The sequence below is a fragment of the Chaetodon auriga genome, chromosome 10 (genome assembly GCF_051107435.1).
Source record: "Chaetodon auriga isolate fChaAug3 chromosome 10, fChaAug3.hap1, whole genome shotgun sequence".
NCBI lineage: Eukaryota > Metazoa > Chordata > Actinopteri > Chaetodontiformes > Chaetodontidae > Chaetodon > Chaetodon auriga.
Genome location: NC_135083.1, coordinates 6060062 through 6086334, shown reverse-complemented (window position 1 = coordinate 6086334; position 26273 = coordinate 6060062). Strand labels below are relative to the sequence as shown.

The 26273-nt window shown below is 45.0% G+C and overlaps 1 protein-coding gene across 2 annotated transcripts; it reads left to right on the top strand.

Moving 5' to 3' along the window:
* The first annotated feature begins 8222 nt into the window (after nucleotides 1-8222).
* On the top strand, nucleotides 8223-26029 carry LOC143326640 (PDZ domain-containing protein 4-like). 2 transcript variants are annotated; one of them, XM_076740388.1, is made up of 8 exons: nucleotides 8339-10983; nucleotides 18084-18137; nucleotides 18659-18969; nucleotides 19124-19211; nucleotides 19302-19400; nucleotides 19482-19544; nucleotides 20065-20166; nucleotides 22295-26029. In XM_076740388.1, exons 1-8 carry the CDS (start codon nucleotides 10924-10926, stop codon nucleotides 24311-24313), a joined length of 2796 nt encoding a protein of 931 aa, XP_076596503.1. In that variant the 5' UTR covers nucleotides 8339-10923; the 3' UTR covers nucleotides 24314-26029. The 2 variants fall into 2 exon arrangements, with proteins under 2 accessions (XP_076596504.1, XP_076596503.1); XM_076740389.1 differs by lacking the exon at nucleotides 18084-18137 and having other exon boundaries at nucleotides 8223-10983.
* The last annotated feature ends 244 nt before the right edge of the window (nucleotides 26030-26273 follow it).

Sequence of the window (26273 nt, the reverse complement as noted above, 5' to 3'; positions counted from 1 at the left end):
GCACTCGACCAATAGATGTCACTATTGTTTAATGACAGGAAATGGTATCCTCGTTGGTTTTCAAAATAACAGTAAAATAACATCAACACATGACACCATTTTAAAAAAGACCCATTTAAAGCAAACTCCGGAAATTCATGTCAAAATTAATATCATTTGAATTCAAAACTTTATTAATCATCCCCACTTACTTTGCTTGTTTGAGTCCTTCTAAAATCTCTCATGTCAGAGCTCAAAGATGAATCTGTAGCTGAGTATTAACGACAGCACTGCTGTGAATCACTGCTACCTCGACTTCCCATAGAGTACACTTACATTCTGGTAGAAAAATCCATTTATAAAACTGTGTCTGAGTGTTAAATCAATATTATTTCATCTCCACCCGCATCTCCACTGAGAAAAAGACCAGAATCCTACTGACTCCAGCGTTTAGTCACCACCGCACAGACGGGCTATATTTTGGACTACAAACAGACGTAGATGCAAACAGCAGCTGACACCTGTGAAGCTTTCTCTGGATTACGGGATTTTCTCTTGTGGTTCGAACCTTTTGGTACAATCACACTCCACTTCATGATACAGCTTAACCACTCATCAAGTGTGTTTCCCATATCTACAAGCTTATGACCTGAAAAAGAAATAAATTGGCATTGCCACTGTTTCCATTCCCTCCCTCCTTCCCCTCTTCTCCCTCAAGGTGACTCCTCCATCTGCACCCTCCCTGGTCTTGCCAATCCCTCTCTCTCTGCAGTAACCATGGTACAGTTACCGGGGTCTGATTCAACCTCTTCTGTTTGTGAGCCGTCACAACCTAACCTGTTTCGTTGGTAGTCCGGGAGCAATGCACATCAGTCAAAGCTCTGCGCCGCTGCTTTGTTCCTTGTGTGTGTGAGTGTGTGTGAGAGGGGTAGGTGGGTCATCAAAGTCAGGTAACATTTGATGAGAACTACAATGAAACATTTCTTCAGTCTTACAACACACGCGGTGGCTCTGATTCCATTCACATTTTCATCTCCTGGACCTGAGGTGTGTCTTTGTACCGGCTTCATTTCATTGCACAGCATGCCCATTTTAATTACCCTCTTCTTCACCCCTCCTCGCGCCATTCTAAGTGCAGGGAAGGAGGAGGGGGAAGGAAAATAAAGAGGAGATTGAGGAGAGAGTATAAAAAAAAAAAAATGTAAGAAGGGCGGGGTGGGCTGCGAGTGAATAGGTGGCCTGTTTTGGGTGAAGAGAGGAGATGGAAGAGACAGTGAGGGGGGGGATGAAGGCCAATCTCTTGCTGTTCTTGTTCACAAGTGGACCAATAATATAACCTCTATTGTAACAGCTAAAATATACAGAGCAGTTTTTAAAAATTCCCTTCACTTCGCAGATATCAAGCCTTCCTGCCCCATGTGCGCTCATCACCTGCCATGTCTGATACTCTGCAGCAGGCTATGGGCGTGTTCCTACCTGCTGGCTGTAAACTGATGCTGACAACCTTTTCTGTTTACCCGACAGCACAGCAAGCCAAAGGCCTGGCCACTTCCACCGGGCGAATGTTGTGGCTGTCGCTCTTGCCATCACTCAGTTGTCTGGTGGAGGGTTGAACCACTACAATGCAATTACACATTCATTTCACCCACACAGCCAACCACCGAGGCTCCCCTCCCCCTCGTGCTCCCCATCTCCTCCCTGCTTTGCTTTGCTCTTCCTCCCTTCCCTTCATATTTCTGCAACGCCTGTCCTCACACACCGTCTCCATCTCCGTCCGATGTGGCTCAGATTCCTTCCTTACACCTTTAACCCCCACCTCCATCTCCCATTTTTACCCCTCTTTCACACTGCCTTCCACATCAGCGGCAGGTTCAGAGACACACACAAAGGACAGAGGCAGAGCTGGAGAGAGAGAGTGGGGAGGTGGAGGCCAAAGGGCTGAAGATGAGAGACGAGGTAAAGGGAGAAAAACAGCATGAAATAGTGTGAAATGTGAGGGGAGGACAGAGTAAGAGAGGAGTGGGTGGGAGGTAAGGTTTTCTGGATGGAGAACAGGGGAGGGGGTGAGTGGAGAAACTGGCTAATGATATATTGATTTGGTGGAGCCTGGGGCAAATAAGTAGGAGTGCGTGGGAGGAGGAGAACCACAGCTTGCAGATGTCTTAAAACACCTGGGTGGAATAAGTTTTGTTTATTATATGCTTGTGCTGAGGGGGAGAGAGACAATGTCTTCAAGTATCTTAGCAAGGATTATGTGTGTTTGCACAACAACAACATTTATATTTCAACGCTGTCTTGCAGCACCTGCATCTAAAGAGCAATTTGAAGAGAATTTTAATTGGTTTGTACGTTAGAAAAATGATAGCTCAGCTGTCATCCAGAGCTCTGAGCTGGACCAGAATAATATCAAAGCTTCTGGCTGTAAAAGCAGGCGTTTAGACAGCGGACAGTCATTGGGGATCGCATTAGGTGAGATCACTAAGGGGGGAGTTACAGGCATGGAGTGGAATTAATGGGATTTTGTACGTTCTCTCTTCATAATGCATCAAGGTGTGCGTGTGTGTGTGTGTGTGTCCATGCACATTTCCCTGTGGGCAAGTGGCTGAACGATGTTGGTATTGATCATTAAGTACACATAGCTGGGTGAATGATACAGTGCGTATTGATCAGGAAGAGTCAGAGAAGATGAAGCATCATGATAGGAAAATCATCTGGAGTCTCACAGCTGGATTCACACACACCCAGTAGGTCTAACATTTTAAAATCTGATAAAATAGGCCAATTAAGAAAAATAATTTAGCTGTCACTGAGCATTTATTAAGCCGATATTCTAAGTGGCTGATTGTGCCGTACCATCCGTCTTCCCGTTACGTTAAAGGTGTGCCATGCAGGATTTTCTTACTAAACTAGAAATGTGTGGAATTCATCAGTCATCACTTCTGACCCACTAAAAATGTGTGGCTGTGTATTTATGTGCAGAGGTCCTGCCCTCTGCCTGTATTTTCAAATTTTCAGGTAGTGGGTGTGTAGCCCCCCCCCCAGCGAATAACCGCATGCTAGATGCTCGCGTCTGGACACAAAAACAATTAGCTAATGTTGCTGCTGGCTTGTTGACTGCTGTCTGTGACTCAACAGATTACTGGGTATTGTAGCTATATTATTATCCGGACATGTAGGCCCTAATTATTGTCTACTTCTATGCCTTTGAGCAAGCTAGACACAATATGGCTATACTTGCCGGCTAATTAGAGCTATTAGCCTGACTGTTAGTGTCGCTGTTTGTTATATATACAAGCAATGTCATGATTAACATCTTATTTACTACAATGTTTATACCTCATCCGTCATTTTCACACAGGTGTTTTGATACATGGCTCTTGCTGCCTTATATAGGTATGTGACAGTGCAGGTGTTGTGCTGGCCGGGGCTGCAGCCCCCCCTACTGGCTGCTGCTCAGAATCTTAGACGCAACTGTAATGATTTTAACCTCATAGCTGTCCAGTAAAAACTAACCAGAAACACCTATCCAATGCATACCCAAGGTAAAATGATAGCTGTTCTTGAACCATTCGGCTACATTCATATGTTAGCTAGTTAGCTAATTCTTGCTCCATATTTCTTAGTTCTATTTTCCAATTTCCGACTCCTATTTTATGGGACCTGTGCGAGCGCAGTTTCCATGGGAACGCAGCCATCACAGCTTTCATCATACAGAAATGGGCTAGAGTGGGCTGGACAGATGAGAGACGCGTCAGGGGCAGGTGACGCTTGAATGTTGTGTTTACAGGCAGTAATCTTTAAGTCCTGTATAGTATACCATACCTTCAGTGCCGCAGCAGGTTTCTCTTCAGGAAGACTCCATATTGTGGTCTCTGTATTAGCACTCATATTAATTAGACCACTCTCGCTAAGCCTTCCTCCTCCCCTACGGTACCGTGTTAATCACCCTTCCCTGTAGAAAATTCAAATCGACGCCCACTGTACTTGTTTTATGTTTTCGTCTCTCAAATCCTTTTGTTTCTCAACCTGCTGCTTCAGTCAAATCCTCTCGTCCTCCACCCAACTTTCTCTCATGCTCCCTTCACCCTCACTTCTCTCCCTCTGCTTCCAAACTGTTAAGAGTCCCTCCCATGGCCTCCTCTTGCTCAGTTCCTCGCCTCCCTCCTTTACCCCTGATGTCCCCTTTACCTCCCTCTGCTCCTCTCTCTGCCCCATCCCTGCTCTGTGTTAAGCCTGTTGTGACACATTAGCAGAGTGAGATGAGAATTGGGAATAGACGGTATGGAGTTGTGACCAGTGAAGATTTGAGAACAGCGATGGGTTGGCATGAGGGAATAACGCCCCTCCCGCTCCCGTCACATCTCCCCAACTACCATGAAAAGCCATTAATTTGTGTAAGAGGACTTACATGTCCCACTTGCCAGTTAGCCTCTCATGATAGACAGATAATTCAATTCTTTATTCTGCTCAACAACTCTCAAGTGTGTCTGCTTGTCTCTGTCTCACGTCTTTCCCCTTTCTTCATGTTATTTACACAGTGTTACAACATTTCCCTTTTTGGCGGTGGCACGCTTTAAGAAATGATGCTTAAAGTCAAAATCTTCACTGCATAGTTTCTACTTTCTTGCATTAGTTAGGTAAGCTTGATTTATTCAGGAAGTGTTCCCGAGATCAAGGTCGTTTTTGCAAGAGCACTGAGAACAAAAGCTGGCAATAAAATGACTCACACAAGGCAATTATCACACTCACACGGACAATGAGCTTTCTGAATACAATCCTAACTACTTACAATGCTGTACTATGATTGGAGGAGGGATGGATTTGAGAAGGAACACCAGGCTTGTTTGTTTAGAGATCAAAATTAACTTATGAACTAAATTAAGAAAGCAGGACTAGAGGTATAGACAAGAGGTCATAACATAGAGAGACGGCCTGCAGCAGATGGTATAAAACATGGTATCATCTGCATAAAAATAGACATAGCAATGCTTGATTGGTACATAAATATCATTTATGAATAGAATAAATAGCACAGGCCTAATATTGATCCTTGTTGGATGTCTTTGTCAACCATTTGGTGCCATCATTTGAAACCAATGGCAACTGTCATGGTTCGGGTGGGAATAGGACTCAAGAGCAGGCACGCAGACAGGGAATTAGAAAGGGCTGACTATACCACAGAGTAGTGGAAAAAGTCTGGTGATGTGTCTGCAGCAGTCCACAGTCTTTATACTGTGCTGATTAAGATGAGTTCCAGCTGAGAAGGAGGCAGCTCCCAGCCACCTAGAAAGCCACGCCCAGCCTCTGCTAAAAAAGGAAGCACAGGAAAACACAGTCCAACACCTTTCCACAAAACACGAATGTCCAGAGCTTCATCAAACCACCACAGGCAGCAACAGTTTGAAGTCTTGATTTGAACCAGCTGTCCATCAAGCAAATTAATGCATGTCATCCATGCTAACCAAATGAAAAACATATTGGAGATAACTACATTTGTGAGAATTGATCAGTTGGCAGCACAGTGTGTCCTCGTGTATTCTCTCGGTGTGCATCAGTCTTGAGTCTGTTTTCCTCAGCTAGTTAAATAACAAGTCCATGCTTCTGCTGATCAAAGTTTCCTCCACTCAACTACAATTAGACACAGTTACCTCTCCTGTCAGTCCATGCAATGTCTTCCACTTTCATTTCATTTATCCGTATCTCCACAGTCTGAGTCCCCATCTCATGCCATCTCAGTGCAGCTTTGAGGCAGCTGGCCCTCATGGTTTTTTCCTCTGTGAAATAGCTTTCACACACAGTGACTTCTCCAGAATGTGAATGAAGCTGCCGCGACGGGTCCGTTTCCACTACGCGCTATACGCGTTATAACCCTCGCAAAGATATGGCAATCACGTCACATGTATGCATGCATGCATGCACACTAAAATGCAGACATAAACACAAAATATGGATCTTGCAGCAGCTTATTATGTTCTGGCAGTCTTTTCCTCAGAGCAGTAAATAAATAATGAGAACACTGTTAAAATTCTGCCAGTAGTCCATTGCTCTGCTGCTATCAGCCCTCTGTCTCCCTGCTCTGCCTCTAAAGAAAATCAGGGCCTCACTGGAAAGAGGCTGTTTTTTAAATTTCCTTCTTCCATATTTTTATTCCTTTTGCTTTAATATCCCCCCAGTTCACCCCCTCTCCAGCTCCTTTACTTCTCTTTTCCCCGTTTTTTTCCCCTTTAAGAAACTTCTCTGCTGAGTCAAATGCTGCTCGTGCTACCTTCTTTTACCTTTACTCATGTATGCATAATATCTTCCATTAACATTTTTCCAAGACAGAAACTCACAACTTCCCTCTCATGCATTATAGTGATGCACATCTCGCAGAACCTGACACACTGTCTTGTGGAATATTACAGGAACACTAAGATGTGAATGCCTTTCAGCTTTTGCTCTGCGTTTATGTTCATTACTCATGTAGAGCTGAGCTCTGTGGAGGTATTCTAATGTCAGACGAAAGGCAGAGTTCAGTGGAGAAATAGAAAGCTGGCATACTCCAGGCTACCTGCTCTTTGTTCAGGCACGAGTGAAAGAGGTGCAAGAATCAGTAGTGGATAATGTGAGATGACAAGCGCTGGTATTTAAGCTGGAAACAGATCATGACATGAGCTGTACAAGGCGGATCTGTCCGTTTAAATATGACGACCTCTTCTTTTCACTGTCTTGTGGAGCGGGAAGTTGATATTTCAGAGTATTTCCACATAACGTCCTGACCTTTTGCATTGAGATGAAGATCCAAAGCAGACAGATTGGGGCTGAGTGATGCTCGAGAGCAACACATAACAAGACGAGGAGATGTCTGTTTGTGTGTGTGCTTGTGTGAGTAAGTGTTAACTATGTGGGGTGCACTGGGTATTAGTGTTTCTGCAGCATTATGAGATGGGCTAAAATGTGTGTAAGCCTGTTGAACCAGACACAGCCACCATGAAATCCTGTTTCAGACCGGCTTACAGCAAATAGGGAGGTTGAAAACGTGTGTGTGTGTGTGTGAGGGACAGCAGCAGATAAACACTCAAAATAAGTGACACTGCACTGCATGCTTACAGAGCTTGTTCTTTATTTCTTGGCAGCTGATAAATAACTCGTTGAGAGAGGGAGAGAGAGAGAGAGAGAGAGAGAGAGAGAGAGAGAGAGAGAGAGCGCATTAATATGGAAACATAGGAAACTGACAGGTAGAAAATGACAGACAGGTCAACCACGAATGTGACTGCGTACTGTAAACAAAATTCTTCTCAGTGCACTGGTATCAGAGACTCTAATCCTCTCTGCCCTGTGGACTGTCTCCCGTCTCCAGCCCTGATGTACTTGGCAGCAGCACTGCAGTAAATGTGCCAGTAAAGCCTTTTTTTTTTTTTAAATTGAAAATTAGCTAGTGAGTGCTGTTCTGATTGTGTGTAGAGTTTCACAGGGAGAATAGAGGACTTTCACTCATAAATATCTCCCAGGCTGAGCAGATACTCTAAATGAAATGTCTCCATATTGTCTGCCCCCCACCCCCCCTCAGCAGGTCATTTTGATTACTGCAGAAAACCGTTCTTCCACCCCATCTCCACTCCTCTGCTGCTCTCCCACACAGTCATTTGCATTTTCTCTCTTGGCTCTCTTCCATATCTTTCAATTCATCCTGTCACACCTGTTATTCACTTGTTTTTCCTATTTTCCCCCTGTTTCTTTTCCCTCCTTCATTGTGGCAGCGCAGAGCCTCATCTAAATGCACAGCCAGTCATGAGCTCTCTACCTGCATTGGGAATTTTTACTGGTATGAAAAAGTGCAATCATCCCTTTCTTTCTAATAGCATCTCATAACCACTCAAGGTGATACAGAATTGCTTCCATGCCATGAGATGAATGAACCTATTCCCTGCTTGTCTGCGTGTCTTGATAGCACACTGCATGGATACCTTGATATTTCATTCACTTTTATGTGGCTTTCTTTGGTGGCTATCTCGTCCTGTCCTGCTCAAACAGTATGCAAAGGCTTTCCAGTGCTTGCTCTCTTGCCTGCAGACAAGCAGAGAGAGAGGCAGGGGAGTGGAGAAAGTAAGGAGGAGGGAGAGGGTAGCAAATGAGGTGTGGGTAAAAATTATAGGGGACTAGAAAAGAGAGCAGTAGCCCAGCCCTGGAAATGGAGAGAGTGATGGTGGGGGAGAGAGTGAGAGAGAGAGAGAAATTATACAGTGTGAAACCCAGACGAATTCAGCTTTAGTAGTAGTGCAGCGTGCAGATCAGCAGGCTCCCTCACCGCTGGGGAACAACCGCCTTTTGTGTTCCCCCCGCTGCAGTGGGGGAGTGCATTTACCGTCGCGCCTGAGGGGAGAAGCCAAGAAGTATCCTCCAATCAGCCGTTAGTGATTCCTCTCATCTTGTGAGGCTGCTGATGGTGATTTATCACTGACCTGAGACGGGCGCTGCACTCTGCTCAACACTCACCATGTTTTTTATCCCTTTTCTTAAACACAAACACCCTCCTGTGGATATCCCAAAAGGAATGACCAGAGGACAAAAGGAGGATTAAAATGGACTTACTGACTGCCATTCTTGATTTTCATCTTTTTTCCAGCTGCAGACTGAAGATGGACTAACTTTTACATGAGCATTTGAGGACATCATTTTCACTCAGTGCTTTCGCAGAAGAATACAGGCGTTTTCCAGAATTATTTGTCATTTCATAGCATGTTTTATTCTGAAAACATGGCAGGCAGGGGCTGATCCTTGACACTCCACTGCAACAATCATGTAGGAGTGATCCTCAGGTAGATAGAGGCATATGGTGATGGGCAGGAGATGGAGATGGAGAGAGAGGGTGACAGTTGGAGCACACCTGCCTCCTGAGCATGTCTGACACCTCTCTGTAGTTTGATTAGCGCCTGTCCTGCAGAGTTTGACTATCAGGTTGTCTTTGCCCAAGTTATCATGTTCTCACTGAGCACAGATTGCTTTCCTGTGTGCTTGTGTGTATAAGTATATAACTGTGTGTGTGTGCGTGTGTGGTTTGTGTTCAGAGCCAGAGTTTTGGATTACGCAGCCTCTGGAAAGGATACAGGTGTAGTGGAGCCTCGAATGAGGATTAGCAGCTCTTACACGTTGTCGCTGGCAGCACACAGGGCGATGGACCTTTTAGACAAGACTCTCAAGCGACGGCCGCACTGGCAGTTCTCACTGAAGGATTAAAGATAAAGGCTGAACCGACACAATGAAACTCAGAGGGCAGGGAAGGGGACAGTCGAGAAAGTTAAACTGAGATTTTGTTCCCTTCTAATTCAGGCTATCGTTGAGGGATGCAGACTGAGGCTAATCTTAGAGAAAGGGGGAGTCCCATATCAAAAGCCATTCACGGACAAGGACAATTAAATTAATGAAGCCAGAGGGAATGTGTTTAGGAGGCAGTGACTGTATACAGTATATGATTGAAAAAACTCTGCCTAAATAAATGAAATCACTGGATGTGTAAAAGATAAATATTGATGCTACTTGTGATAAACAATCTTCATTTCCCCAATGACCCAGCAAGCACAAAATCCAATTGATCCGTGAATTGGTTTGATATTGATTTCTCTACACAGTCAGGATAGAGTCTTGTCTGATCTCTGCACAAGAGGTCACTAATTTAATTACAATCCGTCACCGTCGGTCTCACCCTAGAGCTGTCAGCTAGAGTGCTGAGCATGCTGTAGCTTAGGGAATCAATGGTCTAATACTTGTCATGATATGTGACATCAGATCAGGTAAATACGATCAATCTGGGCTGCAGTCGTCTAACAATCTAACAGTTTCGGCATGTGTTGTTTACGTGTCTTGTGTTATTTGGGAAGGCGGTATGAAAAATGATTTCTCCACTGATGGCAGTTCTGTTGACAGTTACAGCAAATCTGGCAGCTTGTGAGTGTAGTTAGGCTTGTAGTTGAAAGAAGCGCCTGTCTTGATGCGTGTGCAGATGTGTACGTGTTTCTGCACTTGTATCTCTGGCATACATCTCATCTAAGCTGCACAGCAGGGGCTTAAAGATCCTGACCAGTGGTGTAATGGGCAGCGCCATGCAGCATCCAAGCATCCCCATTTTAAGATAAATTAGGAAATACCTCTAACAATGCGTCGATTCTGAAGTGGACGACTAGAGCAGGGGAAGCGAATCCTGTCTGGGCTCTCAGGGTGAGAAGTTATCGCAACCCTTCAGCGATCCTGGAAAGCAGGGGGTTTGGTAGGCGGGAAGCTCGGTGTGGGAGTGAGGGAAAACAGGACTGAGGCAAGTTGTTTGATAGCTGCATTGTTTGTGTCTACCTTGTTCAAAGAGCATTGCTAAAAGTGCGCTGTTTGGAGGTTTAGTGCTGCGGGTGAAAAAACTCAGGGCTCAGCTGAGAAAACCTGCTCTATACTGCAGTTTCCATCATCAAAGTACAAACAAGGCAGAGTACAACAAGTAGACTCTATGATAGCTTTTCACAAGTCACCGGATGAGCATTGATTTGTCTGAAACAACAGCCTAATCTGCATTATTTGATGGCATAAGCACAAACCAGCAGGACTCTTAAAAACATCTTTTCGCTGGATGATCTGCAGCACATGAACTTAAACAAGCATCATTTCAGCCTGTGATGGAGATGGAAACAAACACATGGTCTTGCAGCTCTGAAGCTCTCTCCACATTTAAATTCAGTCTGGATTATAACACATGATCTGTGAACAAGAAGAGGAGAACAGTGACACACCCAGTTAAACTGTGCATCCGTCCCCGGCAGGGATGTGTTGTGTGTTACTCTGAGGAGGAGTAGTGTAATATACCACGACCCTGCGGATGAGGGTGGGGCTCTCCCACTGCCACAGACAAAGACCTTAATAAAGAGAGTAAGACTAAGACCTGGTCAAGTGGTTGCACAGTCCAGCACCGTGTCAAAAGTCACAATGGGGTGCAACATGTGTGTGGTTCAAAAGCCTGAGGAACAATACAGGGTCATGTTCCAGGTGAGCGCTCTGTCCTCCCTCCCTCCATCTGCCTTGTTTTCATTTCTTTCCTTCACTCGTCAAGCCAAAGCGTTCCTTTGTGTGTCCTCCGTAAAGTTTCCATCGTTATTCCGTCCTAACTTGGCCCTTTTCTTACAGGGGTGCTGCTGATGATCAGTCAGAACAGTGATGAAAATGTCATGCCTCCATCTGCAGCAGCAGAAGTTATCTGATCTCGTTTAATGACAAACCATTCACATTATATTCCTAATAACAGGCATGAATTATTAATTTAGCATTTATTTACCACAGTTATTTGTTTTACTTGAAATGTCAATGATAGTATCACCAGGCAATTCATTTAATTCAGTGTTATGTCATTAATTTAATGACATATAACTGAGCAATAAATAAGGTTCATCAGGTGAATTAAAGCAGTAATGGATTAAACAGAGCTGCTGGGTTTAATATAAACCCCAGATCATAAGACACATCTCTCTTTTTTGCTTGGTGCTTTTTTTTTAATACAAATCAGCCAAGAAAGGGAGCGAGGCTATTAATTGCTGTACTGAAATAGTCATTCAGTGATGATAATACTGATAATTACGATAATGATACTTCACTGTGATTACAATGATTATGATCAGAGAGGGCAGAGCTGAATTGCGTAAGATAGAGAGGTACAGTACGCCGGCGTGGAGAAAGTGGAGTGGTGCAGAGCCACAGAGGCAGCAGGATGGATGGGTTGTTAAAGCTGGGCTAAAGTGTTATGGGAGAGAGGGGTTGCCACGGTTACAGCCTCAGCACCACCTGCCAACTGGGACCACAGACTGTATGTGAGTAAGCTCATCTGGCTGAGCAGTGCCTAAGGAAGCTCCAGCCCGGCGACTCGATGATACATCCGGTGACCAAAATAAGCCCCATGCTTACTAAGCATGAAAAATGCTCTGCACTCATGGGCATGCAGCGCAACACTTTTAGTATCTGTGGCACCAGAAGCCTCAGCTGGGTCTCTGTAGCATGTTGGAGTCTGGGTCCGGGCCAGTCATCTGGGCTGCATCTGCTGCCAGAGGCGATGCCAAGAGAGAGGGAAACATGGAGAGAGACCAAGTAGAGGCACGCTAATGAGTCAAGGAGGGACATGGACTCAAAATAGGCAAATGAATGAAAATCAGACTTTTTCTTTCCGTCAGTATCCTTTTTTCTGCTGTTTGCCCTTAAATGTCACAAGTAATTGATTTGAGCTCTTCATGGAGCAGGGGCAAATAGAGTCCCTGGGGTAAAGTGCTAGAAAAATGAGCAGCGAGGCGGCGTGTTGAGGAGTCTGGGGTGTGATCGTAGAACCATAGCAGGGCCGCTGCATTCCATAATCAGTGACCTCACCTAACAGGGGTCAGCAGTGATGACACTGACCACACGCAGGGCAACGTCTTTGAAAGTGGAAGTCAAATAATCCCACTGATCTAGCAATTGTGAGGTCGGCTGTTCTCAAAGGTTACGTCCACAGAAGTCTGTCATCCCAGAAACACTTGCAGCTCTGTCAGACGGAGCACCTGCACGTGGTTTCCGGACGGGTGTGGCGATGAGTGCAGCGAGCGGTGATGGCAGGAGATATGTTGCATGATTTGGAGCATGCAGAGGAGTTGTCATGTTCTATGCAAAGCTATTGCGCGAATGTAGGTAGAGCAGATACTTTGGGGCGGTGGAGCAGCACGCCTGCGGATATTGTGGTCTGGTAAGCCTGAAACGACATGGCTGGCTGGGAGCAGAGGAGCATGAGACAGAGAGAACAAACGCAGATGAAGCTCTGAACCAGAGCCACAGCCTTCGGCTCTGAGAGGCTGACTAGCACATTGTAATGAGAATATATTCAATAAAACCTGAAAGTCTCATATAAGAAGCAAGAGCTGGTGGTGGTTTAACTGCAAAAGAAGAAAAAATGTACAAAGCAAAAGACACAAAACACTGAAGGCGGCCGAGTAATCACAGACTGCATGCTGTTTTTCTTTCTCCATAAAATTCAATTATGTTATTACATGTAATGATTACAAACACTGCAATTCTTGCTGTGCAGATGGTTGATTAATCCAAAGATCATGCCAAGCAAGGGATGGAGTTATACGGTATCCAATAAAAAAAAAAAAAGAAAAAAAAATCATAAAAGAGGAAACGCAATTACATTTCACCCTCACATTTCATGGCTTTTCCCTTCAGAGGTTTGCAGCTTTGAGCTGTTTTCCTTAACTAACATGTATAATTACACCTTAAAATTAGATGCAGTCTACTGAGTAATTGTCTTTAGACAATAAATACAGCATTAAACAGCTTGCAGCTACATCAGGCAGGAAAACCAGGCCGTTAAATTTGACTATATCAAAACACTTGCCTCTCTTGCCAAAGGAATAAAATTCATGCATTATACATAGGGCCTCTGCTACACATATGCTGCACACTGGAGGTTGGTACACACCCATTGGCATGTTTCTGATCACTTTCGCCTCCTATAGCCCCAAGTAAAAAGGCATATTGTTGTTCAGTTAATGAATTACAGACTCAGTTGTCGACTTATGTGCTCATAAACCATTGTGAGCAAGATGACGCATTTTACGCAGATTGTAAACGTATGTAAAATGCACACGCACACACACACACACACACACACACACACACACACAGTGAACCTCTGCCCCTCTGAGCCCTTCAGCCGCTCCCTTCTTTTTCTCTACCCTCGTCCCTGTAAAGCAGGAGTCTGTTTCCGTGGCAACCGGCATCATTAAACAAACGTAATGTGCTTTTATTCACAATGACAAGACGAAACACGCTGACAGGCGCCACAGGCAAACAGAGCAGGATCAATACACACCTAAGACCAGCTGACACTAGCTGGGTAGGTGCGTGGTCGTGTTCATGCCCGCCGCATGAGCGTGTGTGTGAGTATGTGAACACACATACACACTGGAGGTGGACAAAATAAAAGGAACGCCTGACAGTTTAATGTGATGTGACGCTACCGTCTCAGCAAACACTGAACATTACACTGTGAGTGTCTCAAAGGCATCATGCAGTGCAGAGCTATTGTATTATTCTATTATACTGTCTGTTATCATGTCCACACTCCACTATTTGCCAGTAATACTAACAATACACTTTGCTCTTAAAATACTCCCAAATATTGCCTTTTATTATTCCATTAAGTCCATCAGTAACACTTTACTTTAATTCCCCCTATTTAGCATCTGTGAGAGGTTAATGAACATGTAATAATAAATCATGTATAACACATTATAATGTAGTTATAAGCCCATATAAGGACATTTTATATGTTTGTTAATGTACAGTATTTTCAACAATTCTAATATCTATGCAGACATATTTTATATAATTGTGTTATATTGACAACGAGCATCCAGTTATAGAGGCTTCACAGGAGGCCTTAAAATTGTTGACAGTTACATCAATAAACACTTAAAAAGACATTATATGTGCTTACAACAACTGCTTTATAGTGTGTTAGAAGCCGTTTATTAAAGTTTATACACTAATTATAAAAGCTTTAGGCAACATTATGCAATAATTGGTCATTTCAAGCTCCCCGTTCAGTGTGGAATTAATCAGCTAGCTGCACCGCTAACAAGAAACTAGCTATCGGTAGCAGTTAGCAGCTACTTTAGCAACAAGTAAAGCTATCTATCCACCAGGAAACTCCATTAATCATGTCTTATGTTTAACTTTATTTAAAAATGGTAGAGTGTAATTCATGCTGGCTAGTTTGAGAACCTGACAGACTGCACGTTGCCTTTTGACGAGTCAGCTTCTTATGATGTCAAGTGTCCGTCCTTGTGCAGGCTGGTGGAGACGAGACAAAAAAGATGCTGATGGAGAGGATGCCACCCACGTCTCTCATTTAATAGGACATGGAGTGACAGAAAATAGACAGATTTTCTAAATTCAGACAGACATGTTGCTGTTTTACAGACCGTCTTCCACCATAATAGTATTAGAAATATGCCAAACTGCTCTGATTCATTTATTGATAAATTCTGTGCATTCATATTTCCACCGAGGCTCGTTAGCTTCATCGCCATCATTCCAAAGAATATTTGAGCCGTCTTTTAAATCAATATCTTCTCACTGTTATCGGGTTATAATAGGCCTACCGCTCCCTGCTTGTCCATTTAAATTAGCTCAGTGATATCAAACAACAGGGGTTATAGCCAGAGTAGGTCAACTCCGTCTCCAGATTAATTGATTTTCTGAGGAGGTGACTGCTCCAGCCTTCAAAGCACGGGAGATGAGAAAAATCAATTACCGAACAAGTGGATTTCGTTGCGTAGGGGCATCGGTCATGGAAGAGCTTTTTGCATGAGCACGGTGGAAATGCACATAAGGTTTGGGGGGAAAACTCTGTGATGCTGGGATGAAAAGATTCACCACGAGGGCACATCATCACGATCAGATTTAGATTTGTGGGTTTTTCCACACATTGAAAGCTGCATGTGGGATCACGTCTCACTGTTGTTTTCATCTCCTGTTGTACAGCACATGAGATTCAGTTGCTCTTAAAAGGGCTTTCAGATAAAAGCTAATTATGCTTCAACCACTTAGTAATTTCCCATGAGCCTCCATTGTGCGTGTTTACATACAAGCACTGAACCCAGAGCCGGGTTCGCCCTTTATTTACATTCACCTGGCGATTCCTTGAAAGCTTGTTTTCTTCATTTCTCCTGCATCATTACCCTCTCGTCACCTCCCTTCCTGCTCGCTCCCTCGGTGTCTCTCCTCCTTTGCTTTCTGTCTCTACACTTTGAACTCTTTACATCTCTTTCATCTCTGCCCACATCATCCCCATCCCCACCCTCAGCTCCGCAGCCTCCGCTCACACAACCACCGCCCACCCCCTACTGTGAATTTTGGAGGCTCACTGTTATTCTGAATTTCAATTCCATTTTTAACACAAATGTACAGAATAAGGGTGGAGTGCGGGGATGTGTGCGCACCCGTTGGCTGCATTATTTGCATAGCTTGTGTCGGTTATACACAGCAGGCATATGTAATGACCTACTAACCCAGAGAGAACAGCACGTGGTGAGAGTGGAACAGATTCACCATCAAGTCAGGGCCAAAATCCGTCCAACACACAACAGCCATTACCCGGCATGAAGCCATCTTCAAAGCAATCGCAGCACCTCTCATTGATAATGAATGAGAAATCCCACTCTGCGCGCTCTTTCAGCATTCATACCTGTCATTCACGACCACGAGCTGTTTCCTAATAGCCTCCCTCTGATCCTGGAGAGAGGACAATAGATACCTCCTGTCGTTTAGAGAGGAAACGATCGCGAGGTCAGAGCTGAAATAAAAACGCACTTTGGTGAAAGACGCAAAGCAAAGGTGCGTTTTTCTGCAATTTAACAGTGTTCGTTCCTTCACTGCCAATAGGCCACGCAGGGAGGAAGCGTCTTATCTGTCTCCAAGTGAAGAGGCTCATTAAGAGAGACAGCAAGATTTATGAAGGAGCATTAGTGTGAGGAAGGACGAACACACACACAAGGAAAGAGGCCGGCTGAAATAGATGGAAGTAGGGGAGCGTAGTTGTCTCCATCTCCAGGGAAGGGACAGAGCAGACAGAACTGCTGAGGCAGCACAGCATAAGAAAAGCAGTCTGGAGCAAACAGAAAAGAGAAGGAGCACGAGTGGACATGGAGGAAACACAATGGCAAAGGGAGGAGGAGGTGGTGGTGGTGGTGGTGGTGGTGGTGCTCGAGCAGCATTTCAGACAACCAAATCAAAAAAAAGGGAGCAGAGGCTGAATGTGGCAAGAAAGTTTTTGTGCTTGGCTGCACAGGGGAACATTGATTTGACATGCAATTACTGGAAGGGGACAAGAGGAGAGTGAGGGAGTGGGAGAATGAAGCAGTGGTGGTAAAGATGTGGAGAGTCGCAGACAGCCAAGGTCAGTGACTGCATGCAACATGAATGAGACTCTACAAAGGCTGTCTGCCTCAGGAGCTGCCTGCGACTCTCACTCACACAAACACCATCACGTCACCGTCTGTTTCCTGCAAAGAAATCAAGGGAATTTGCCTTCATTTGTTTGTTGTAGGAACATGATTTCAATTGAAGCGGCTAAATGCTAACATCAGCATGCTATCCTGCTCACAATGGATGCGAACACGCTGGTGTTTAGCAGGTTCACTATCAGAGTAATTTAGTCTACTAGCATGCTAACATTCGCTAATTAGTATAAACACAAGAACAGCTGATGGTGATAGAAATGTCATTAGTTTTAGGCCTGAACAAACCACATTTTGACCTGCAACACATTTGGAGCCAATCCATCTCGCAGATGTTGAGATATTTCACTGGATAAATGGAGAATTTTGACCTGCTAGTGGTGCCAGAGGAAAACACAGTCAGTCAAATCAGTTTTTCTTTATATAACCCAGTATCACAGTTTGCCTCAAGGGGCTGTATAAGCGCACAGCATCCTCTATCCTTAGACCCTCTACTCGGATATGGAAAAACTCCCCCAAAAATCCCTTTAACAGGGACTGCCAAAGTTAAGCAGTGGTGAGACAGAGGGGGGATACGCCATATGATTCGGCTTTGAACAGCCCCAAGAGGTCTGGACACGTGCACTGATGCAGCTGTGTGACGAGCATTTACTCTGCATATATGAGGTCTATTTAATGAACTGTCAGTGTCCACAAACAGGAGGAAAGAGCTCTGAAAAGAACACCAATGATCAAACGCTGTGTGTCTCTCAGCCATCTCTTATTTCTCCAGCACAAATTACATTCTAATAATTCTCAGTGCAGCTCCCCTTCTTCAAAAAGAGAAGACAAACTGAACCAGTTTCTCCAGAATATAAATACGTTTGATTATTTAAACATATTTGCAGAGAGGAACCACTTTGAATTCACACAAAGAAAAGATAGCTGTGCTCTGCAGATGAGTGTTCGGTGTACTGAGGAAACACATATTTATCTGTGTGACTGTTTACTTCAATACGTGTTTTTGCTCTTGAACTGCTTCCCTCCTTTATGAAAAGGCCTTGTGGTTTTCCAGTCCTTCAAAGTTAACTCCACACATTCTCCCGCTCTCTTTCCCTCTCTCCACAGAAGGGTCACATAAGCACCATGTTGTGCTCTTTTGAAGCTGACGGTCGATTGAAGGTCTCAGTATTCAGTTTTCTGTTGTGCTGCTCGGTGTGATGTGTTGTCCAAACCTGTTAGACTGAACCCTGTGTGACACTTACATGTCTGCTGAAGTTTTTCTGTGGACTAACATGAGCACAGTCCTTGTTTTAGGTGTGCGTAGCTGTAGTTCCCCCTCCTGTTCTCCGTGTTTTTGTGGGGCAGCTTTACCTCTGTGAACTAACCTCGTCTGTCTGATAAAGCTGCTGATGTGGGTCTGTCTGTCTGTCCTCCTGTTTTCCTCCTCTCCTGTTGTTCATGTAAGCATCTATCTAGTTCATCTTTCCACTATATATAACTCTGCCCACTTTCCAAGTCTTTGTCTGTCTTTTGTGCGTTCTGCAGTTTTTCCTGTCATGCGTAGGGAAAACTGGTTCACTCCTTTTACACCTGGTCTCTTTATCCCTGCACCAGTTCTCCTTTAATTCTACTTACCCCTCTTCTCACCTCCTCACCTCCTCTTCCTCCACCATTTGATCTTGACGATCTGTGTTTTCCAGGTGAATGGAAAGGAGCTGTCCCGTCTGTCTGGGGATCCCACCCTGGACATACGGGACCCCTTGCTGTCCAATATACTGCGGCGGGGGGCCCGCAGACGGGCAGGCCTAGCGGGAGCCCCTGGAGGGTTAGTGCCAGTGACCATGGGCATGGCCGACTGTGTGGACAGCTGCACTCAAACAGACATCAGCTTCCAGCATATGTTGACTCTGGGCAAGAGCAGCCAGCACCCCTGTGGCGCTCCGCCCCCACCCGATCCTCCGCCATCGCCTCCGCTACCACCGCTACTGGAGCCATATCTATTCAATGAACTGTGAGTAGTATAATAGGTCTCTGCAGCATGTCCAACTGTCAGACCAGCACTCATCTGCCATGTTGGTTCTAGTCCATGCCTCACAGTCCACACATTTGACGCTTGAAGCCGCCCCAATTACTGAACTATTATGTTGTGAATATTGTCTTCTCAGCTTTATGGAGCCTGTGTACAATGACCCCGCTGACTACTTCGACATCACTCAGCATGAAGTGGACAGACAGGATGAGCTGGAGTATGAGGTGAGAGCCCATTAGCTGCTGCAGCTCGGGTACAGAAAGCCGCCCCGCTGCTCCGTCTCACATCCTCAAACTATTCTCTCACTGCTGCAGGAGGTGGAGCTGTACAAGTCTCGCCAGCAGGATAAACTCGGGCTGACAGTTTGTTACAGAACCGATGATGAGGAGGACCTGGGGATATATGTAGGAGAGGTGAAGAAACTAGAAAGCCAAATTTTCGATAAATCTTTCCCATTTCTTTATGCTGTTAAACAAATTCTTTTTTCCCCTCAGGTGAACCCAAACAGTATCGCTGCAATAGATGGACGCATACGTAAGGGGGACAGAATACTACAGGTACACAATACCGCAGCTTGAATCCATTTATATGCTGTTACTGCATGGATGAAAGCAGTCTGATCAACACTACACTTAAACCAACAAAACACTTTTTACACCAAGTTTTGAAAAACTTTTGTCAAGTTACATAATGCATGAAACTGAAGTCTTACATAAAGCCGTATCCACTTGATTTATCAGAGTATTTCATTTTAACTGTTTTTATAAATGTTCTATGTGTGTGCAGCAAGACGGGGCCACAACTTACATTTCATTGTGCAATCGAGTTATAAAATGACCTTGAGTCTTGATATTAAAGGAAATTGCTAATAGTGCGGCATTTCTTCTGAATTCTTTCATAAGAGGTTGAATATAATTACTAATGCTATTAAGGTAAAAGGAGCCTTTTCTTTCAGCTTCGTCAGTCTAAAGAGAAACTACTTCTTTAACTGAGTAATTTAACTGGATCCAGCCTCGGTGTAAAGGGTCTTTTGTTATCTAACATTAGCACAATTTTATTCTCCTCTTTCTCTGTCAGATAAATGGAGTGGACATCCAGGACAGAGAGGAGGCGGTAGCTATTCTCACCAGAGAGGACAGCACTAATGTCTCCCTGCTCCTTGCTCGGCCCGAGATAGAGGTGAGGAAATTGGATATGCAGTCTTCGGGGAGCGCGCTGCAAGGCTGAACACTGACCTAAAAAATGCATTCTTCTCCCTTTATCTCCCTCGTTTTGTAGCAAGAAATTAGTTTACATGCTTGGGCGTGTAGTGCTCCATGTGGGCGTTTAGTCATGAGATTGTGAGGGAGACAATACAGTCAGAACAGAAAGAAAAGAAATTAGGGCCATGAGAAAGAGCACGCTGCTCTGCTTTGTCCTATCCTGTAAGCTGACTTGTGTAAGGAGGCAGAGAAGCAAGAAGGTGCAAAAACATGATGAGAACACAGATAGCGTGAAGAGGGAGGCTAAGACAAATAGTGCTTGTGCTCACGGTGCTAATGTGGTAGCGCGTTGTCTCCCTCAAGGTCACTCTTCTAGCAGATATGAGGGCATTGTAACACACACCGGAAGCCCCTCAGTAACACACCTCTGCCAAATGACTTGAAAACAAACAACTTGACATGTGTCGACCCCACTAAATTGAATTTCAGCACACGCCGTGGTAAAAACGAGCTGCAGATGGAGGCAGGGTGTGTGAGAGCGGAAAAATCTGTATGCTGGCTGCATTTATACAGAAGTAGCTAGAAGGGCAGATTTAAAAGGCCCTCATTAAAATGGTCAAATACACACACACACATACACACACACACACACACACACACACACAAATAACCTCTCCTCTGTTTAAATATGTCCTTGTATTGGGAGAGTACCACCTATGAAAGGCTGACAAGATTTATATTGCCAAGGCATCGTCCCACATTAGGATTCAAGCGAGAGAGGGGAGGACGGCGAATCATCGGAGGAAAATGCACAAGCAGAGATTAAAGCTTGATCTGTTGTCTTTAGGGAGACGGAGAGAGAAGTGAAGGGATTGTTGAAGAATAAGAATGAAGATGAAGATAATCAATACTTTGTCTCGCTGTCTGCACGCAGTTCACACTCGAAGCAAACCAATTAGCCAAGATCAACTGTGCTCTGACGAGTGATTTGTTTACTAATTTAAGTAAGCAAAATCACTCCTCCTCCTCCTCCTCCTCCTTCTCCTCCTCCTCCTCCTCCTCCTCCTTCTCCTCCTCCTCCTCCTCCTCCTCCTCGCATCACGCTTGATCAGCTTTTGATGGGATGCCAATCAAAATGGCAAACTGCACAGGTCAGAAACAACAACAACAGTTCCTCTGAAATATTAAGTTTCATTCATTTCTCAAGATTGGATCATTCTGGTTGGACTTCTCGTCCTCTAATACAAAACACCTGGCCATGAAAAATCAATTTCCTTTCTATCAAGTAGCTGTTGTATGAATCTCGAGTTTACACTGTGGAAAGTATTGGAATGATATTAAACTCTCACACAGCACCGGCTCCATCTAGTGACAGAAAGGAGCTCTACCCTTAAATCAGTTCAGAAATGTGCTGCACTCAACATTAAAGCTGCTATAATTCATATTTTTATACTAACGACGGAGCAAATGATGAGGTTTAATGTGAGAGGGGTCCCTCGTGATGAGCTCTGAGATTTATCAACCGGCTTTACAGTTTCACTTCACTCACATCAGCGTGACTTTGAGCAGCGGCAGGCTGCTGAGAGGAGAGTGATTAATGGAGTTCAATGTTATGTTCGGAGCTTTCTCCAGTGGCCCCAAAAAAAATCTGTAAATGCAGCTTTAAATGCCCTTTTTTATGTGTTAAAATACTGTTATATTCGTGTTAAGATCTATTCCAGCTGAGTTTTAAGACATCTAAATCTGCTCTGCCTTGAATAACAATTTGTTCATATATTTAAAAAAAAGGCTTAAAACTTCATTTACTTCTTATACCTCTTTAAGAAATCCTGAATCTATGAATATACAAATATACTTCATTTTAAAAGTTTAACTGCTGGATACAAGATGTCTTCTCCTTCACTCAGTCCATTCTGTCTATTCATCATTCTGCACAAAGAAGCTCACACATTCAAGTGAAGTACCACATGTTAATGTACAGCAGCATTCTAACATATACTCTTCCTTTGTGTTTCTTTGTCTCCTCAACAATGAACTTTGCGCCTTCACTGCAATGCCATCGACAAAATTCAACACCCTGTGCCTGATACGCCTTTACCTGTCAGAACGACAACCAGCTGGACCCTGATGACCTGGACCTGGAGCCACTGGACAATGCTGTTCATCTGCCCTGCGGTCACAGAATGAGGAACAGCACCTCCATCCTGGGTGCAGGACCAGGCAGTGTCTGTGGTGGGGGTCTACTAGGCAGCCACAGTCGCTCCATGAACAGGGATTCGCCTGATTTGCTCCAGACGGTGCTGAGCAATAGCCAGGAGCTGGACAGTGGCGTGGGCCGTACAGATGAAAGCACGCGCTATGAGGAGTCTTCAGAACACGACCTTCTGGGAGACGACCACACCAGTGCCTCCAATACAAACGCCACCAATACGCCTGGCAGCATGCGCAAGTTTTTGTCCGGCCGAGGGGACACGCCGCCCCTGCTGCACTCCCAGGACCTCCAGTTCAGCACTGACTCCCTCTTAGGGCTGGACTGTGTTAATGGAGGCGGGCTGGAACAGGTGGAGCGATTGGAGAGGGCCTACATGGCAGATCCTGTGAGGATGATGATGCCTGGGCTGACTGAGGAGGAGTGCGAGAGGTACAAAGAGCTCCTGGAAATCAAGTGTTACTATGAGAAAAACAGTAACGATCCGATGCTGCTGGAAGGTCAGGGGCCGGCACAAGAGGAAGGGGGTGTCTCACTGGATGTCAACAGGAATGAGAGCCTGACGCAGCATGAGATGGCCCTCCTGGAGGAGGAACTGCGCCACTTGGAGTTCAAGTGTCGCAACATCTTGAGGGCACAGAAGATGCAGCAGCTGAGGGAGCGTTGCCTGAAGGCTTGGCCTCTGGAGGACAAGAACGGAGCAAGTGCAGGGGCTGGAGTAGGAGCTGGATGCTTGGACATTAGCGGTACTTTGGTCAGCGAGGAGTCGTGCCACCATGCTCTGTCAGATATCAATGAACTCCCAGAGAGGGAGCGCTCAGATAAAGACAGCACGAGTGCCTACAACACCGGAGGGGAGAGTTGCAGGAGCACCCCTCTGGTCAATGAACAGTACCCTTCACCCTCTACACAGAGCCTGGAGGGAGGGGAGCCTCTTCTCCCTGCAGGTATGCAGCTTCCAACCCCTAACAGGCAGAGAGAGAGAGGAACCAGAGCCGAAAGAGGGGAGAGGGCACAAGCCAACCTCAACCAACCCTGCTCTCCCCACACTCAAAGGAGAGGAGCCGAAGCTAAGACATCCAGCCCCGGAACAAAGATTAGATCCCTGTCCCGGGATGCAGGAACCAGACGCGGCTCAGACGGTGGGGTGAGACGTAACCCAAAAGAGAGGGCTGGGGGATGCAGCGCAGAGAACAGCCCTTACCTGTCCCGCCGTCAGACTGAAACAAAGCCGCCTCAGCGCTACCTGAGCTGCGTGCAGCTGAGGTCTCCCTCCACCTCGGAGCGGCTCGGGGGACTCAGAGAGGGCAGCACGGAGACTGGGGGTGATGCCAGCCCGATGAGCTTGGGTAGCACATGTCAAGATGTTGCCATAGTTCCAGGTTCTGTACCTTTACCCTTATCCCCTCCACTGCTGCCTGCCTCCCCTCGTATGGAGTGGAAGGTGAAGATCCGCAGCGATGGCTCACGCTATGTGGCCAAACGGCCCGTGAGGGATCGCCTCCTGAAAGCACGCGCCATGAAGATCAGGGAGGAGCGCAGTGGCATGACAACGGATGACGACGCCGTGAGTGAAATGAAGATGGGCCGTTACTGGAGCAAAGAAGAGCGCAAGCAGCAGCTGCTAAAGGCCCGAGAGCAGCGGCGGCGCAGGGAGTTCATGATGCAGAGCCGTCTCGACTGTTTGAGAGAGCGTGAAAGGGAGCAGGGCAGCAGTGGTGGAGGACAGCAGGGGGTGACAAACCAGCAGGAAGCCACCTCCATCCTGGAGCTGTGCCACCGCAGGAGCTTGAAGAAGCGAAGTCGCAGAATCCTGGACAACTGGATCACTATACAGGAGCTGCTGGCCCATGGGACCAGGTCTGCCGATGGGAAGAAAATCTATAACCCCCTGCTGTCTGTCACCACCGTCTGAGAGGAGGAGGCAGAGTTAGGAGAGATAAGATAGTGCCAAAGTGTTTTGAAAGGGCCTATAATATGAACACAAGCTGCTTCAGTACACCTTGGTACAAATATTTGTCTGCAGGGACACAGCAACAATCTGAAATGATGATGCTAACACAAAGTAGCAAACCCAAGGCCCCAACCTAAAATGTTTAGACCAGAGAAAAGCACATGACTGAGACTGCCAGAGCCAGAGACCTGCAACACACACGACAATACTGTCGAAGTGAAGCTGCATTCCAGAAATGCATTCAATGATCACAGATGAAGTCATAAATTTCACAAACATACTCCATTTCAAAGACTGTATTCCACTTCAGTGGTGTCTGGTTGCACGGACCAGTGAGAAAAACGCTTTCCAGACGTTTTTTTGATGCTTTACCTCTCACATGTGAAGAATGTGATTCTGTTATCTCACGCAGAAACCTGTACCAGCTTGTCAGATTTGAAATCTGGACGTCACAGTCAAAGCACAAGACAAAAACAGAAGAGAGCGGGGCGGACAGACTTACAGACACAAAGTGGAAACAAAGCACAGATTAGATAGAGTCTAAAATAAAGGAGAGATGGTGTTAGAGATGGCACCACCTGGTGTTGGCAGGCAGTGCACATTTTACAGGTAATTTGTACAAGCCTCTACAGATTTAGGAATGACAGAAAAGGGGAAAATCAAAAGTGCGTCTAAGCACCATACAGCTGTGAAAGCATCAACGAAAAGCCACACCTGTGCCATAAAACTGTATGTTTAATGTCCATGAAGGACTTCTGAGTAAGGCCATTTTCAAAAGAACATTTTGTGCCAGTTAGTGTAGTTACGACATTTTTTTTCCATGTACCAATGCTCCTTTGTTTTTACTACAGGAAACGCAACGTCGTCATCACACCACAGACTTTGCTTTTTGATAACGAGGAGCTGAGCGGTGCCTTCCTTTCAGGCAGACTTGACTGTATAGCACAATTTTCAAAGCGATAGAAAAAAAGAAATGCTGTAGCTGAGAGGGTAAACACAGAAGCACAGAGCAACTGACAGGCTTACTGTTTTTTAAAGAAGCACACACTGTGTCATACAAAAGCACACAAAACGTTTGATATCGCATATTTGCCATTTAAGTGGATAAAACACTATCAAATCCCTTTTCCTCCATTTGTCCTGCTTTTTCCAGACCGGTAAGCTTTGGTTAGTATGCAATATAATTTACTTCAGTGTTGACTGTGAACAAGGCTACTTTCATCGCAAAGGATTATTCTTGTTGTCAGTTGGGTCTGCAGCTCCATCAACTGTGAATTTTTCTGTTTCCTGTCATTTCTGTCAGACGTGTTGTTCTCAAACTTCAGAGGTTTTTAATTCTGTGCTCTCAGAACAAGCCTCTGGGTAATTCATCAGCAAACGCACCTGAATGATAGCGAACGGGGTGAGTCATTTGTAAACCCATATAATCAAATGCTGATTTTTCACTTGGCTTACATGCATGTTTAATATTGAGACAAATGATTTTTTTCATGTATGTAAAAAGTGAAAGCCTTTAACATGCTGTATTTGTGGATGTGTCTTTCTATGAACTTGCTTAAAATTCTAGCATAGAAGAAGAAAACATGGTGTACTTGAGTGTTCAGTATTGTGACGTCCCATGTCTGTCATTTCACAGTGAAAGCTTTTCTAAATAAATGCTGTGATCATGAGAACGAGCTTGGTGCTACGTGACTGCTGCTGTTGAACGGAGAGAAAACTATTATTGATTTTAGGACGAAATAACGAGCCGACAGATCCTAAACAATTCTAAACCTTTATTTTTCTAACAAGAGTGAAAAGAAATAAAGGCAACATTTAAATGAAAAGTTTATACACAAACTCACGACAACTGCGTGTCTGCAATATCAATAATAATAATAATAATAATAATAATATAATAATCTGAACCCAGGAAACAAAA

Coding starts and splice junctions, on each gene's coding strand:
- LOC143326640 (XM_076740388.1), top strand. CDS start 10,924: ATGGGGTGCAACATGTGTGTGGTTCAAAAGCCTGAGGAACAATACAGG. Junction 10,984..18,083: donor AATACAGGGTCATGTTCCAG/GTGAGCGCTCTG, acceptor CTCTCTCCACAG/AAGGGTCACATAAGCACCAT. Junction 20,167..22,294: donor TTGCTCGGCCCGAGATAGAG/GTGAGGAAATTG, acceptor TTTACCTGTCAG/AACGACAACCAGCTGGACCC.